At 41.6% G+C, this 17,148-nt stretch overlaps 2 protein-coding genes across 3 annotated transcripts; one reads left to right on the plus strand and one right to left on the minus strand.

The window, feature by feature from the left end:
• Window positions 1-338: 338 nt before the first annotated feature.
• Window positions 339-10,398, plus strand: agpat5 (1-acylglycerol-3-phosphate O-acyltransferase 5 (lysophosphatidic acid acyltransferase, epsilon)). 2 transcript variants are annotated; one of them, XM_079729974.1, is made up of 8 exons: window positions 339-1,162; window positions 1,953-2,022; window positions 2,413-2,528; window positions 2,734-2,823; window positions 3,438-3,528; window positions 4,114-4,275; window positions 5,483-5,606; window positions 6,758-9,082. In XM_079729974.1, the coding sequence occupies exons 1-8, from the start codon at window positions 944-946 to the stop codon at window positions 6,981-6,983; spliced, it is 1,098 nt and encodes a 365-aa protein (XP_079586100.1). In that variant the 5' UTR covers window positions 339-943; the 3' UTR covers window positions 6,984-9,082. The 2 variants fall into 2 exon arrangements, with proteins under 2 accessions (XP_079586100.1, XP_079586101.1); XM_079729975.1 differs by lacking the exons at window positions 339-1,162; window positions 1,953-2,022; window positions 2,413-2,528; ... (3 more) ...; window positions 5,483-5,606; window positions 6,758-9,082 and adding exons at window positions 9,362-9,449; window positions 9,637-9,719; window positions 9,841-9,942; window positions 10,043-10,130; window positions 10,259-10,398.
• Window positions 10,399-11,137: 739 nt separating this feature from the next.
• Window positions 11,138-16,814, minus strand: LOC307070519 (uncharacterized protein; the record flags this gene model as incomplete). The annotated part of the gene is made up of 13 exons (XM_079729023.1): window positions 16,690-16,814; window positions 16,465-16,565; window positions 16,291-16,342; window positions 15,828-15,960; window positions 15,550-15,691; window positions 15,134-15,259; window positions 14,810-14,945; window positions 12,690-12,790; window positions 12,551-12,602; window positions 12,159-12,291; window positions 11,878-12,019; window positions 11,458-11,583; window positions 11,138-11,278 (listed from the first exon to the last, which is right to left on the minus strand). Exons 2-13 carry the CDS (start codon window positions 16,549-16,551, stop codon window positions 11,138-11,140), a joined length of 1,371 nt encoding a protein of 456 aa, XP_079585149.1. The 5' UTR covers window positions 16,552-16,565; window positions 16,690-16,814.
• Window positions 16,815-17,148: the final 334 nt, after the last annotated feature.

The raw sequence follows: 17,148 nt of genomic DNA on the forward strand, positions 1-17,148 counted from the left end.
TGAATTAGTTTATCATTGATACATTAATCACGTCATTTTGGATTGCTTTCTTTTCATGCTCACAATATAAACATAAATTCGAAGTCATGCAATTAGGTGTAAGATGAAAAAAACCCACAGGAGGTAATCAGACCACAGTTTGAATTGATTTGTTCGCACTCGGGTGGAGTGCACCCGAGTGTAACCATACCCAGGCACGTAGTGGCAGCGGTGAAGCGGAGAGGCCAGGCATCAGCACTAATCTGAACCTCTGCTCTCGACCAATCGGCGTTGAGGACGTCACGCGTGTCATAGCATGCGTCTGGCAGAGAGTGTGTTTGACATTTGCGTTACAGGGATAGTGTGTGAAAGGAGCTAGCCTGTCAATGAAGCGCAGGGTAGCAATGCTGGAGAATATGTCTAGCCATATAGCTACATCTTATTTTAAATAGCGTCATCTGTTTTGTTTTTTTTTGCTACCAAGTTCCATGCCCGTCTCGGGAGACACTGCATCCAGCCCAGAGTTGGATATGAATCTACCGAACAAACAACGTGTTCGCTAACATCCTCAGGGCTAGCATGCTGCAGAGTGCATTAAGGTCGTTTCCAGGAGTTTGGCTCTGAAATGTGGTTGGGTAAATCTCGCGTTAGGTGAAGATCACACGGTTTGTAGTTGTTCCGTGTTGTGCACTCCACTGGTCGCGGTTTAAATCTCACTTCTCCGAGGATCAGTGGACAAGGTTAAGAGTGGCAATAGCTAGCTAGCCCTACCAGCACTTTTTGCATCAGTTTGCCCTCACTTTCCCACGCTGTTCCCCAAAGACAGGTGCTGTGGTCTAAGTAGGTCAAGTGTGGTCGGGAACGCGGACCCCCCCCCCCCCCACACTGTAATCGCAGGGATTATACGCTATTTAATTATTTCTAATAATTGATCGGGCTGTTTTGAGTGGAGCCAGGATTCACGATGCTGCTGTCCTTCATTGTACATACATACTCGCTGCGGTACTGGTTTCCTGCCACTGTCATGCTGGGCACAGCCCCGGCGTACCTCCTGTCTTGGGGGGTATGGCGCTTGTGTTCCACGGTGTTACCCCTAAGACTTTACCACAAGCTGGACGATCGGCTCTACTGCGTCTACCAGAGCATGGTGCTCTTTTTCTTTGAGAACTACACGGGAGTGGAGGTGGGTACATTTCCTCATGTATAGTCGTCCTCGACCGTTGCGTGCTACTTTGGAGACTGTGTTGGAGAACAGGAGTGCACAAAAGTGCCCTTTTTGACCCAAGCGCTTTGTTCCACAGTCATGTTTTCGTGTTATCATCTTGGCCCACAGTCGCTAGAACAAATCAAATACAATGAAACGATACAGAAGGCAAATGTTGACGCCTCTCTGAACTTGATAAATCGGAGGGCCAGCAGAATGCCTGCATTCTTGTCGGCTTTGACTGGCACACCCTGTGTATGTGTTGTGCTGTTGAAAAAGGTTCCTTAAGATTACTATCGCCATATACAGAGATTTGCTCTGTGCTTCACACTAGTTCTGCATTCGTCTCATGTACATTTTGAACCTTTTTTCATTGGGTCATGATTTATGAGCTCGTCTCAGAGTGAATTTGTCAAACGTAGAGCAAACCTGGCCAGTAGCACTGACTACGTTTTAAGGTGCAAGCTAAGCAGGTGTAGAGTAGAAACGTTTGTCAGCATTTACAAGCCTACACACGCTTGGCAATTATAAAAACCTAAAAATAATTACAACTTTCTTCCTCTTATTGTATAACGTGCATTCTTCCACGGTTTATTGGACACAACTAGGTAGGTAGGGTTATAAAATGCAAATACATTGTGATGTATTTACAAGGCCATCATGTTCCTCAACGTAGCCTTATAAGGCTCTGATCAATGTACACTTGCAGTAGTGTTTCAGCCAGCAGCCACAATAGACCTTTGTCAATCTTCTTCCTGTTTTCTCCTAGATTGTAATATACGGAGATATACCAAAGAAGAAGGAAAATGTTGTCTACCTGTCAAATCACCAGTGTACAGGTAAACAAAAAGTTTCCTATTCAATAACATGTCTGGATGAACACGTGTGTATCAGAATAATCAAACCAATATGGTAATATTCAAAGTAACCTTTGTCCTAGCAGTCGACATCGAGGTTCCTGAAAATTTAAACAAGTCGTTTCACCAAAACTATGCTATCTATCTGATATGTCCTTCCTGACCTCTTCACTTCCTGATCTGTGCCTTGGGAAGCTGATCACTTCCCAAGGCACATCCTGTCATGGTGATTAATCAAGGAACTATGTACCAGGCTAAGAGGATCTCATGACCACACAATACCACTCAAAGACGACAAACCACAACAACAATATTAATGATATTGAATAATTGCCCGGCCGTTAATCTTGCGCATTCGTATCCTACTTCCAGCGGACTGGATCATAGCCGACATGCTGGCCATCAGGCAGGATGCCCTGGGTCACGTGAGGTACGTCCTGAAAGACGGCCTGAAGTGGCTCCCTCTGTACGGGTGGTATTTTTCCCAGGTAAGCTGACCCTGCGTCTAGCCTTTCCTCCGAATCAATCGCAATCGAATCATGCTCCTTTCCACGTCAGATTGAAATGCGTCTCTAAGCAACGAGTGTGTGTCTGTGTGTGTGTGTGTGTGTGTGTGTGTGTGTGTGTGTGTGTGTGTGTGTGGTATGTGCGTGCGTGCGTGCGCGCACGTGTGTCCTTTCTCTCTGTTCCCAGCATGGAGGTGTGTACGTCAAGCGAAGTGCAAAGTTTGAGGAGAAGGCAATGAAGAAGAAGCTGCTCACGCAGACCGAAGCAGGAACACCAGTAAGTGGCGCTTCCTCTTCGCTTCCGTTGAAGGGCTGATTTATGTCTGTTTGATTCACTGGTATGACCGTTGAAATAAAGGCACATTTGTATAACCCACGCAACAAGGTTAAACATAATACAATATACATTAAAGTCAAACGGTCCCCTCTCGTTATCGCTTTTTATGAGAAAAGACCAGACAGATTATATTCTTTATCATGTCATTGAGACATGGTTGACCCTTGCTATTTCCTCCATGTTCACACGTTTGTATGTGCGTGTGTGCTTTTATAGCCTGCTGCTGTAAAGTTGCATGGACTGGTCGACTCCACACACACATGGCACCTGCCCCTGTTGCTGGTGTTGGGACTCAACACAAGTTTTAATACGCACGACAAATATTAACACCGAAGCTGAAAGATGTCAGCTTTGTATCAATTCTTATTTGATGACTTAACACTGTCAGAGTCTTTTGGCTTCCTCTCTCTTCACTGCGCTCAGCAGAACCTCAGAAAGTGCAGTCTAATCTTTTTTGTATTTTATAAATAAACAAACACACACTAAGGAACCTCTGAGCATTCAGCAACATCTGAGGATCATTTCAGTTGACTCTTCTGTATTTTGCTCTGCAGATGTATCTTGTCATCTTTCCGGAAGGAACCCGCTATAATCCGGAGCTCAAGAATGTAATTTCGTCCAGTCAGGAATTTGCTTCTAAAGAAGGTACGCAGATTTGGAAGAACTGACTCTTCCATCCTTTACGTAATTCACTCAAACGCCCATTAAGAGTTGGTTCAGCGTCACATCCAAAGCCAATGACGAGTTCCATTTGATTCATACTTTCATTCATTGATGTAACTTCAATAATCATTTTCTCTCGCACCTCAAATATTCTCTAGGGACAGATCCTTGCCAACAAGGCAATTGATTACGGGCGTTTTACCAAACGTTAAGCAGCATACTTTAAAGCATGCATCCAGTCCCTCAAATTTAGTTGGTTATTTAAAGGATTGTGAGGTGATAAAAATTAAAGTTAATGCTTGTTTGCTTGATCAAACAAATGTAACTTTTTGGCATGATAAGATCCTGAAACGTGAAGCCCTATTCTGACAGGACGTCCGGGCACAGTAATCTTTCCCTGATCAGAGCAATGAATAAATACCTGCTCTTGTTAATCCATCTGTAAGCCGCACGGGCAAAAGGGCACGGATATGACATAAGTGAGCCGGGGGTCATTAGTTCACTCAATATTCAACGTTTCCTCCATTCATTGGTTCATGTGTGGTTTTGTTGTTGCCCCGGTACCAGGACTGGCTCTCCTGAAGCACACTCTGACCCCCAGGATGAAGGCCTCCCATGTTGCCATCGAGGCCATGAAGGGCCACCTGGACGCCGTGTATGACGTCACCGTGGCCTACGAGGGGACCCTGGACTCCGCAGGCCACAGGCTGCCGGCCCCGACCATGCCAGGTGCGTGACCCGCTCATTTAATAACCGCTTCCCCGGCTTCGGCCTTCAGCTCTTGGAAGGCCACATGAGCAGGGCGGCAGTAGCTCAGGAGGTAGAGCGGGTTGGCCGGTAACCGCAAGGTTTCTAGTTCGATCCCTGGCTGATCCAGCAAGGCACCGGACCCTAACTGGGCTGGCTGTCGCCTTGCATGGTCCGCCGTCGGTGTGTGCATGAATGGGTCAATATCAGGCGATGTGGTAAAGCGCTGTGGATAAAAGCGCTATATTAATGCAGTCCATTTACCATGAACAGGGATAATGGTGGCTCGCGGCGTTTCTTTTGGTTAGTGTAACACCAGGTCCTCCCGACTGCTAAGCCCTTGCAGTCTGCCTCCTGTACCTTCATATTGTGCGCACCGTACTTTTAGCTACCCTTTTTAATGTGAAGTCAATTCAATCCGTGGTTTCACCTGTGTTATAGAGAACGGTATAAAGTTGCAGTTAAATATTATGTTAGAGTTAATTCCATTTATCTGTACCTGAGGGTTTTTCTGCAAACAACATGCCCAAGGTGTATTTATAAAAAAACATCCTGTTATTCAGCGGAATAATAATCAATGTGTCACGGCAAACAGAACAGAAAGCAAAACATGTCTTTAATCTCGTACCTCCGGATCTTGTTGTCGACGTGATTGTACTGATTCCTTAACTGTTTGTTGTTTAGCGTCTGGCATCCAAATAACATCATGAACGGAATAAACAAAGTGAAACAAAGGGCATATTTTAATTGCCATGTATTTGCTGTTGATGGACATATTTTCTGAACGTATTCTGGTTTTACGACAGAAACGAATACTCTCACTGATTTCCACATAATTTTCGGTCAATGGAAAATTGCAAAATTGGCTTTTACGGTGCTGGTAACGTTACCATCCAACACCTTCTGAAATACAGATTTCGTTAAATTATTGCCAAAATGTTAATGATTGTTTCCTGTAGCTCCAACATATTAGGGTTCAATGGTAATAACTTTGTGTATTAACCAAAGATCAACCTCTTTGAAGTCAGTGACGATGTCATCTTTAATCATTGTTCTTTCGGCACAACGTACTTGAGCGTATCTCAATGTTTTTATTTGTCACTCCATTTGTCATTCCTTCTGGCTGAAAGGATTTTCCTGTTTTTGTTTGTTCCCACGTTCATGTTTTTCTACTCCTGTTTTCCTTCAGAATTCCTGTGTAAAGAATGTCCCCGGGTCCACATCCACTTTGAGCGGGTGGCCATGAAGGAAGTCCCCCTTGAGCCTCTGTTCTTCCGCCGGTGGCTCCACGAGAGGTTCGAGATCAAGGACCGGTGAGTTTTCATTCATGTGCGTCCATTGATTAGTCCTGTCTGTACGTGTAAACGACACATCCCCCAAAGAGCTTGATTGAACCAATAATGCATTAGTCGTTGGGGGGGATGGGAAGCTCGGCAGAGGAAACATTCACGTAATATTTCTTAACTTCTACGATTTTGAATCTATCCACAACTTCCACAGATAATGTGTTTTTCGTTGTAAGTTTTTTTCCCCCCTTCGTCTTAGGTTTGCTTTGTGTGTTTACGTTATTGCAATCAGTTGAGATAACTGTATAATATAAAAACTGCAGAATTTTAATAATACAATACACACTGGGCTGCCATAATTAAGCGCAGGAAACTGGAATAAGAGGCCCTATGTTCTGAATCAAGAATCGATTTTCCCTCTCCAATTACACATGTGGTTTGGAGTGCTAAAATTAAGTTCTCTCGTGATGGATTGAAAATAATTGTTGATCCGTTTTGAATCTGTTTTGACCATTAGGCATAAACACTGATATCGGTTGAATAAATCTCTTGCCTCCTTGTGGATAGGACCTTATCCTGTCTTTCACAGATTCATTATTGAGATGCTAGGCAGAGGCAGAATAATTCTTGAACAAATGTATTTTATTACTTTTCTATTGGTGCCTGGGTGATCCATTACTTTAAATGCACACACTTTACATCTGCACGAGGTTTTGCAGATTTGATGATCAGCGTCATGAGTCCCTCTGGTGTTTAGATGATACAGTTCTGTATAGTATAATTTCTAATATGAAGGCAGCCTTGGAAATGCAAGTATAATTGTATTAAACAGCACAGCAAATAATGAATGACTAATATTTCCTTAATTAAACTTCCAAACAAAACCGACCAAAAATAACATTTTAAACCCCCTGCTTAGAATCATAAGAAACAGCAGTTTATCAATGCCTTCGCTCTTATTAGTTCCCTGATTTAAAATAAGCAAAACAACAACGACGTTGGTGATAATCCTACGACTCAGAAACCCCGCCTCCAGACCCCGGTTAGCCTCGGTAGCAGCTGATCCCCGCTGCTCGTGTCCGACTGAATGCTGCGTCTGTCGTCCCTCTAGCCCCCCCCCCCCCCTCTCTCTGAGTAAGACCTGAGCCTCCTCAAGAGAGCCCTCTGTCTCCTTGCAGACTGCTGACCAGCTTCTACGAGTCGGACGACGCCCAACAGAGGAGCCGCTTCCCGGGGGAGGGGCGACGCTCCGCGCTGAGCATCGCCAAGACCCTCCCCTCCATGATGGTCCTGGGGGGTCTCACCGTCCCACTGCTCATGACCGAGTCGGGCAGGAACTTGTACGTCAGGACCTGGGTCTACGGGACTCTCCTGGGGTGGCTGTGGATGAACGTCAGCCCCTAGGGGAGCACACACACACTCACGCACGCACGCACGCGCGCGCCTGCGTGTCGGTTTACACCGGATGATTGCCGCCACCGCGGCGACGCACACAATAAACGGGGGAGGTGTTGCCGGGTGGTTGTTATTTTTTCTTGGGCAGTGACAAGAGTGGGGGGGGGAGTTACCAGGAGCCAACCGCTGGTCCACCTTTTAAACCTAAACAACCGCAGCCTGAGGGAGCAGAAGGTAGACGTCGCCTGAGCTCCCAGGTCCATTGTGATGGGTGGATCAGTTAGTTGTTTTTTGTTTAGTTTCACATGCCATCCTTTACCTCAGCCACAAACTCAAAAATACGATTCTCTCCCTCCTTTCGTTAAGAGTATTATCCGTCAGAAATGATCCAGATTATTTTTCACGTATTTTTGCATGCATGCTCTCCCAAGCACTTATGAGGCATTACACAGAGTTACACACGTGTGTGTGTGTGTGTGTGTGTGTGTGTGTGTGTGTGTGTGTGTGTGTGTGTGTGTGTGTGTGTGTGTGTGTGTGTGTGTGTGTGTGTCTGTGTGTGTGTGTGTGTGTGTGTGTGTGTGTGTGTGTGGGGGCGGGGCCCATGTGATGCTCTTCCCTCAAAGCCTAGCAGCACCTCTGTGGCCCATGGAACGGATGTAACTCGTTGATATTGTTTATAATGCGACCTCGTATGGATGCCAAGTTTCATGTCTATGGGTTATGCACTTTGCTAATTTTGAAGCAATGCTCTACATTGGAACATTTTCCTTCATACGCAAATGTACCGCTCTTTCAATCCAGGTGTTTATCTAAAGTGTATGGGTGGGTTTCAAGGCGTCAACAGTAATGTCACCTGGTTTCACTTTTGGTTAAACATGTTAGGTTCTGCATTTTACTAGCCCTTTAAAAACCTTCTGTTAGATGTTTGTTTGTTTGCAGTTTAATGGTGAATGGTTAAATGTGAAAAAAGTTTAAATGCAATCCTGTTTGTTTGTTTTTCCCCTGCCTGGAAAGAATTGTATGAGAATTAGCCATTCCAAGACGATGCCTTCAATGGTGACTATATTGCTGGGACAGGTAATGTTATAAGCTCATATTTATTTATGTGTGTTTAAATCAATATAATGTTTCTGCCAAGGTAAAACATCGCTCTATATTGGAAATGACCCATTGCTGAAACCTCCTTTTCTTTCTTTATATATTTTTTTTTTATCTGAGCCATGCTTTTTGTAATACTTGTTTGAGTACTTCATTTTGCCAATGTCCATTCTCCTGCTGACATCATAACCGGCTACACATTTTGATCACCTCACAAAATACATTTTTATTTTGCTATTTTCTAAATGACAGTGGGTGTGTGAGGACACACGGTACGTGATTCTTTCAACCATCACGTACGGCTCAACAAAAGTATCGACCTTGCAAAAAAAATCTAAAGCCATCTTGAGTGTACGAGACCATCATGTTTCTTTGCACAAAATGCCACCTGTTTTATAAACATCATTGTATTGTGAGTCACTGTATGCCCGTTCTTGTTTATTGTAATGAAACCAACCATTGTACAACTAGTCACTTTACATATTGGCTTTCTTATTCTGGGGGTTGGATCTTCTCTGGGTCATTCATACATGTGAATTCAAGGTTGTTTTTTTTAAACTATACCTCACTTGAAATCTCTTTTGTTTAACAAAAAAAACAACATTGCCAGCCATTTTATAGCCCTTTTTCTTACGTGTCAACCGTAGACTTTATTTAATCTGGAGATTCTATGTAGGTACTTCCAATGCCAGTGATTCCACAAAAAGTGCCTTCTAGTCGCGAGTCCCCAAACCTCATCAAGGGGACCCGAGTGGGTTATTTCACCTAATGACTGCATAGAGGCTTTACGCTGGAAAACTGGTACTGCAACAAGATGCAGAATATTTGTCAAATAGTCTTCAGTTCATAGTGGCTTATTTTATCCTAAAGGAAGTGCATTGATTCACTTCTTGAGGCCTACTATAAAGAATGGAAACCTTTAAGTGATGTAAGCCTTGGGAGTTTGGGTTGGAGTGAAATAAAGTGTTTTGGGCGGGGTTCCGCTTTGCCATTGCTTATTGATTTATACTGATAAGTTTGCTCTTAATGCCACATGAATTAAAGATCTGAAATTGTTTTTTCATGAAAGTGTAGCCCTATGCGATTTCTAATGAGTTTTGTGTTTGATTAGTGGTATAGAAAATAAGTGACTATTAGCCACAAACCGGCCGGTTCGAGGTTTGGTAATCTGAAAACATAAATATAGCATGCCAGTCCATGGGCTCGACTGTTTTGGATGTTGTGGGAGTTTTGAGACGTCATTGACGTCGTCAAAACAAGCATGCGCAGTAGCGTAGGCGTTTCGCATGATACGCACAAGGAAGGCAGCGATTCAAAAAACGTGTGGTGTTCTCTGAAGTCCTCTGAACATTTATCATCTCAAAGATTCAATTCAAGGTAAGACAAACACTTTGGATACATTCGTTCATGCCGTCCAGCTATTAACCAGTGCAATAGTGATTAAAGCGAACATTGACCTCTTGTGGCCGTTGGTTGTGGCTTTATTTGATGGCCGTTGACGAAGTGCACTCTCATATTATCACAAACTAAACCATAACCTTATTGTTCTGCTTCTGTTCATCAGCTCTACCATGGCAATCGACTGGCTCGGGTTTGGCTATGCTGCAGCCATAGGTTTCGGGGGATTTATGGGCTACAAAAGAAAAGGTTGACAAAAGTTGAGCATGTTGCTCATGTTAGACATCAACAATAACGTAATGGTGTAACGTTAATGTCATGTAAAGGTTTAGATTGTAACCCTATGACCCTGTCCCCCTGTCTTTGGTAGGTAGTGTGATGTCCTTGATAGCTGGCTTAGTGTTCGGTGCACTTTCTGCTTATGGCGCATTAAAAATATCAATGGATGTACGGGACACCTCAATCTCCTTGCGTAAGTTCATACTTGTTATCAATTCATAATCATAGGGAATGTAGTTACTTGTTGTCTACCATCCAGGCGGTGTACAAACTGTTGTCGTTCTTTGCTTCAGTTTCCTCGGGAGTGCTCGCTCTTGTGATGGGAATGAGGTTTAAGAACTCTGGAAAACTATTGCCTGCCGGTCTTATGGCAGTACTAAGGTCAGAATCTAACAGCAAACAATCTGTTAAGTGTATTAGTAGTATAGATCAGTTTTCCAGACACTGTGGTAGTCATGTTATGTTGACGTATTGCTTGTTTTAACTATTGTCTCTCTGCTTCCTTACAGTTTGTTAATGTTTGTGCGGACCCTCTTCAGGATTATGATGTGACACTAAAACCCAAACAGTAGGGTTTGGACCATAACAGTCTGCGTCTATTGAAAAAAAAATAGACACACAGGTTATGTGACACTCATAACCATCCCAATGATGATTCCCTATGAAAAATATATATTTTATAAAATGAGCTTACATTCCATGACACAACTTCAAGATCAATATTGTGATGGTCCAAATGTTATATAGTATGAAATCTAAACTAACTGTGATTCTCACTTATGTTATGTATGTCTGTATAATAACCAACCAAATGTAAGTTTGTTCATTTTCAAGCTTCTAGAAAGAGCGCTGACACCACAAAACAGTGTTTCAGTGGGACATTATAAAATGTCCTAATGCTTTTTGCAGAATACTAAACGTTTTCCTTTTAGTGTGCCCAGAATATTTGGGAAGATGCCATTAAATTACTTTTGCTGTCACTAATAAAGGCTGCAATAAAGGTTTATGTGCCACACTTTAATTTCAGGTGGTACTAATACTAATGATTGGATACAGCATGACTAAATGCAGAAAAGTCTTTAATTGTGACAAGCATATATAATCTATATTTTAAATCACATTTCAAAACTCTAATAGCTATTTAGCTATGGGATTTCATTCGCAAGGAGTGCAGTATGGAAGAAAATTGAAAGAAATCCATTGATTCACTTCTGTAGGCCTTCTATTAAAGAATATAAATATTGATGTGATGTTAGCCTTGGGAGTTTTGGTTGGAGTGAATAAAGAGTTTTGGGCGGGGTTCCGGAGCCATAATTTTTCTGATTACTACTCGACATAAGTCTCGATTAATGAACCATGCATTCCAGCTGCTTAAGAAATGTGTACCTTTATGTAGTGATGGGTAATTTAAGATTAAAAACCTCCATTACGGTTTTAACATAAGTGTCCTCTTTTAGTGGCTTCCTCTTGCTGCCTGGTTGAAGGAATCTCTGGATAGCTGGTTTCTCTGACATTCTGCCCTGGAAAGACTGAAAGGAAATGTATAAGTCATATACAATCAATGATGTCGGAATAATTACTGGATTTATTTGACCCTTTAGGTGGTGATACAATGCAGGAAATATATTTGCAATTGACTGGTCGCTCAGTAGTTATGAATGGAGAAGCATGATTGGCCATTTCTTAGAAACATGAGGGTAAACTGCACCTTGATGTTGGGGAACTGAGCCAGAATTCCAGGGAACCTCTCCTCTAACATCAGGGAACACTCCATCAGCTGCACATCTGCACAGCTTAGCTGTCCACCCACCAGGAAGATGGAACCAGAGATCGCCTGGAGGTTAAATCACACATGCAAATGTGTTGGTTACCTGTTTTTTTTGCGTTGTGTTAACATTTTTAAAGCCAATTATGACGCCCTCTTTTGGGGTTAAAAACGACACACTTGTACTGCTCATAACTTCAGTTGAAGTTTTGAAGATAAGTAAGTTGATAATAGAAAAACAAAGAAAGCCAGACTGAAACTTTGGGGGCTTTTGGAGCACTTAAGTAATGTGTTAAAGACCTAACATTTCCCCTCAAAAGCAACATCACCTCTGTTCTTAGGATTTACTTGAAGTTGTGGTACCTTTTCAAACACCGGCAGGTAGTGGCCTGTTGCTTTAGCTTCTATCCCTTCCAGCTTGGTTTTCATATCTGCAGGCGGTGTGAGATGTAAAAACATGATCATCTCCATGAGATCGATCAGCCCCTCAGAATACATGTTGATCCTGAAAAGTAAAACAATTATTGATATTTATGTAATATTGACTGTTGCAAATCATGCACCAAAATCGCATGGCTATTTAAATAAAAACATAACAAGACTTGCAGCATTAAGAACATGTATAATATGTATTCATGTCATACATTGCCCGCTCTTTAATGTCTTGTCCGTTTAGATTGTATTTTTCTGCAATGTACTTCAAGATTGCCTTTGTCTGAACAAGATGCATGCCATCAATTTCCACCATTGGGACCTGTTCAAACATGAGCACTCCATCTACCAAGAAACAACGAGAAAATATCATCAAACCAACATCTCAAATATCAGAAATAGCATTGTGTAGGTGTCCTATTGGCTGCACAATATGAAAGAAATATGATATTGTAGGTCAGAGGTAAATTAATTTTTAACAAGTAGGTGAGTGAACAAATATCCAATGGGCGGGAATGAGAGATGGTGCAAAGGTTAGAACTGTCAACCATAAGAGACATTTGCACGAGATGAGGTATTGAGATTATTTTTGCATCAAAATTACCAGCCAGAAATTTTTCGTAGTCGTCGCGGCTTGTTAAATGCACTTCGTCGAACTGTGAATATAGAATTAATAGAAATGTTATTTACTAGTAGGACTTGTCCCGCGTCCCAATCGCATGTCAAAGATGTAGGCTACTCACCTCAACTTCGTCAGCTGTTAGAAGCCAACGAATTGCTTCCATTTTTCCTCTCCCATCGAAGTAGTGCAACACAACTTTTCCAGACATTGCTATTACAGGACCTTAAATCAATTTGTAACACACATATGTAACATTATGAACATTATTCACATACAAATATGCATATCAAAACATATATATTATAAAATACAAAAAGGCTCTATAGAGCCTACAAATGCGTAATTATACCAACCTTGAACCAACTCGCAAAAAATAAGGTAACGTAAACATGGAAGCGTGAGAAAGTTCCTTTGTTACGTAACTGTTGATCAGGCTGTCAACTGAAGACAAGCGGGGCCAAGCAGCCTTCCCTTGCGGTGGACCAGTCGACTAGGAAACGTCGACCTCTCCTGGCCGATGACAAATAGGCTAATGTCCATACCAGTGTGATGGATTGTCACATCCGAAAGTTTGCTTACTTTCGGATGTGAGGGCGATCTGGAAGCGACATCTGTCACCCCATTGATCGCTAGCGTTGATTCGGATGATCTGGCTGGCAAGGCGGGTGTTCCATTTCTCCCCCCGCTGTGTCCATCCCGAAGCCCACCGCTCGGTGTCATTGGACGTATCCCGGTGCATCGTTGGCATACCAGTGCTCCCCTGCTAGAACCTCCAAACAACCTCAAGGCCCATTTGTAGGGGAACCGTAGGGAAGTCAAGCTCCAAGACTTTAGACATATCCAAATGAGGAGGTGCTCGTGGCAGTCTGCCGTTCGTTTTTTACAGAATACATTTTAAAGAATACATTTTAAGTATAAAAGTAATTAATATATGGAAAATGTCAATCAGTAAACAATTTTCCTGACTTATTGCTGTGTAACTTGGCTCGATGGTGGATCCCATTGGCCGATCCCATTGTCCAGCAGAACCAAGCTCTTTTTTCAAATAGGAGGGGATTTATCCGCTTCGGATTTTAGTGGTGCATGCAGAGAATAAAATAAAACAAAGGTTATTAATCCATGCCCTGTGTGAATGAATTGGCATCTGTAAAAGTTGTGTCAAATATACTGCTGCATTACCATGAAGGCCTCTGTTTGGAAGCGTTCCTCCTAAGGGAATTCTGTTTGGGTCCCACAGGTGGCTGCAGCTCACGTCTTTATTTGATTTCACCTTCTTATTCTCTTTGGTACTGATTCCTGAGAGAAACCAATCAAAGCATTGTAATTTGATATGATAATTTTATAAGTTATTGTCAGACTAGACTGATATTTAATCTGACGTTACAAACATCGAAGACAATATTCAATGTCTTTCTTTCAATATACATCTGATCAGGGACTAGGCTCCGTAATTCTTTTTTGGATTGACTGGTTCACAAAAGAGGGATTTAGTCTAACTTTACTAAGCTATGGAAGCCTGTATATCCTGGTTAATGGGAACAATATAAATAATACACTGGCTTGTTCAAAAAAGTGGCCAGTCATTACAAGTCAATCATATTTACAAAAACAATACTATGGCAAATCAGAATCTATTAAGACTTATTCTACAAGTTGTAACTACTACAAAATGTGCTGTTACCAGGTAAAAATCTGGACTGCTTTAGGTAATGCTGCTTTGCAGAAGCTGTTCTTGACAGCTCCTGGTATGTGGATAAAGCCTTATTCAGATTCAAGTGAGTATCCTTGCTATTAGGCCGGAAGAAATCCAGAAAATGTCCATATCTAAACAAAGTCGGTATAGCTGGCTTAGTGTTCGGCAGACTTTATGCTTATGCAGTATAAAAAGTTTGACTTTAATTGTGCCCAAATTACTTGGAAAACTGCCATTCAATTATAATTGCTGCAATAAAGGCTTATGTGCAACACTTCAACATCAGCTGGTTACTAATGCTTTCTTATGGAATTGATGCATGCAGAAAATAAACACAAAATATTCGACTTCAATTATCTTTAATCATGACAAGCATGTACAATTTAAAACTCATGTTTCGAAACTAAATTTGCTATTAAGATATGCGATTTCTTTCATAAGTATTGCATTAGTGGAGAAGAAATAATAATTGTACCAATCACTACTCAACATAAGTCTGGATTAATGAACTATGCATTCAAGATGCTTAAGAAATGTGTATCTCTATCGAAAGATTGGCGATTTAAGATTGAAAACCTCCAAAATGGTTTTAACATAAGCATCGTCTGGCTGATGCTTCCTCTTGCTGCCTGGTTGCAGGAATCTCTTAATAGCTGGTTTCTCTGACATTCTGCCCTGGAAAGACTGAAAGGAAATTGATGAGTCAATATGCAATAAATTATGTTGTTAAAAATCATTGCTTTTATTTGACCCATAATGTGGGGAAACAATGTGTTCTCAGGCAATACATTTTGCAATTGACCGGTTGCTCAGTAGTTATGAATGGAGAAGCATGATTGGCAATTTCTTAGAAACATGAGATTAAACTGCACCTTGATGTTGGGGAACTGAGCCAGAATTCCAGGGAACTTCTCCTCTAACATCAGGGAACATTCCATCAGCTGCACATCTGCACAGCTTAGCTGTCCACCCACCAGGAAGATGGAACCAGAGACCACCTGGAGGTTAAATCACACATAGAAATGTGTTGGTTACTGGATTTTTTGACATAACAAATGCCAAATTAATAGAATTTCAAAAGCTAATTATGACTGACTCTTTTGGGGCTCAAAACGTCACATTTGTACTGCTAACAACTTCAGTGGTTACTAAGGGACAAGAAGATGTTTAAGTGCAACGTTTGGGGGCTTTTGGAGCACTTAAGGCATGTGTAAATTACATAACACTTCCCCCCAGAAGCAACATCAACATCACCTCTGTTCCTGTGATTCACATGTCGTTGTGGTACCTTTTCAAACACCGGCAGGTAGCGGCCTGTTGCTTTAGCTTCTATCGTTTCCAGCTTGGTTTTCAAATCTGCAGGCTGTGTGAAGGGTAAAATCATGATCATCTCCATGAGATCCATCAGCCCCTCAGAATACATGTCGACCCTGAAAAGTAAAACAAATATTGATATTTATGTAATATTGACTGTTGCAAATATTGATCCATAGGGCATGGCTATTTAAAAAAACATCATAAGACTTGCAGCATTAAGAACATTTATAATATGTATTAATGTCATACATTGCCCGCTCTTTCATGTCTTTTCCATTTAGATTGTATTTCTCTGCAATGTACTTCAAGATTGCCTTTGTCTGAACAAGATGCATGCCATCAATTTCCACCATTGGGACCTGTTCAAACATGAGCACTCCATCTACCAAGAAACAACGTGAAACTATTTAGGGAAATCTTCAAAAACATGATTTAAAAATCCTTTCATCAAAATACAAACACAAATATCTAACATATCAGAAATAGCATTGTGATGATAGGTGTCCTATTGGCTGCACAATAGGAAAGAAACATGATATTGTAGGTCAGAGGTAAATTAATTGTTAACAAGTAGGGTGAGTCATCAAATATCCAATGGGCGGAAATTAAAGGCGGTTGCCAAATGTATAGAATATGCAAAGGTTATAATTGTCAACCACAAGAGACATTTGCACGAGAAGAGTTATTGAGATTATTTCTGCATCCAATTTACCAGCCAGAAGTTTTTCGTACTGGTCGCGGCTTGTTAAATGCACTTCGTCAAACTGTGAATATAGAATGAATAGAAATATTATTTACTAGTAGCCTACCAATCACGCAGTATGCATTATTAAACATTCCTCCCGAACCGTCCTGCGTCCCAATCGCATGTCAAAGATTTACTCACCTCAACTTCGGCCGCGGTTAGAAGCCAACGAATTGATTCCATTTTTCCTCTCCCATCGAAGTAGTGCAACACAACTTTTCCAGACATCGCTATTACAGGACCTTAAATCAATTTGTAACACAAATATGTAACATTATTGATATTAATAATATCTATATCTAAACATACACCATTGTGAAATACAAAAAGGCTCTCTATAGTCTACAAATACCTAGTTCTACAAACCTTGACCAAACTCGCAAAGAAATAGGGAACAACGACGCGTCGCAAAGCTACTCTTATGTAACTGTTAATGTGGCTGTCGACTGATAAAATACTCAGTTTCTAAGAGCGGTCAAGTACCCTTGCAGTGGACCAATTGACTGAGAAACGTCGACATCTCCTGGCCAATGACAAATAGGCCAATTTGCATGCCATTGCGATGCATTGTGGGAATTATAACTAACTGGTATTTATTTTAATAAATACACCGACGTGAACGCAACGACGATAATCGTCCATGTTTATTTAATCCTCACAATCCTTTCTTAACAATACATGCAAAAAAGTAATTAGCATGATGTAAAACCTTGACTGAGACGCGTACGCACACGGAGAGGTATATAAACTCGCATCCTGTCTGCTACTATTGGATGTGAGGGCGATCTGGCTGCGACATCTGTCACCCCATTGATCGCTAGGGTT

The sequence above is a fragment of the Pollachius pollachius genome (assembly GCF_949987615.1).
Source record: "Pollachius pollachius genome assembly, chromosome: 2".
Lineage (NCBI taxonomy): Eukaryota > Metazoa > Chordata > Actinopteri > Gadiformes > Gadidae > Pollachius > Pollachius pollachius.

Coding starts and splice junctions, on each gene's coding strand:
- agpat5 (XM_079729974.1), top strand. CDS start 944: ATGCTGCTGTCCTTCATTGTACATACATACTCGCTGCGGTACTGGTTT. Junction 2,023..2,412: donor GTCAAATCACCAGTGTACAG/GTAAACAAAAAG, acceptor TCCTACTTCCAG/CGGACTGGATCATAGCCGAC. Junction 5,607..6,757: donor AGGTTCGAGATCAAGGACCG/GTGAGTTTTCAT, acceptor GTCTCCTTGCAG/ACTGCTGACCAGCTTCTACG.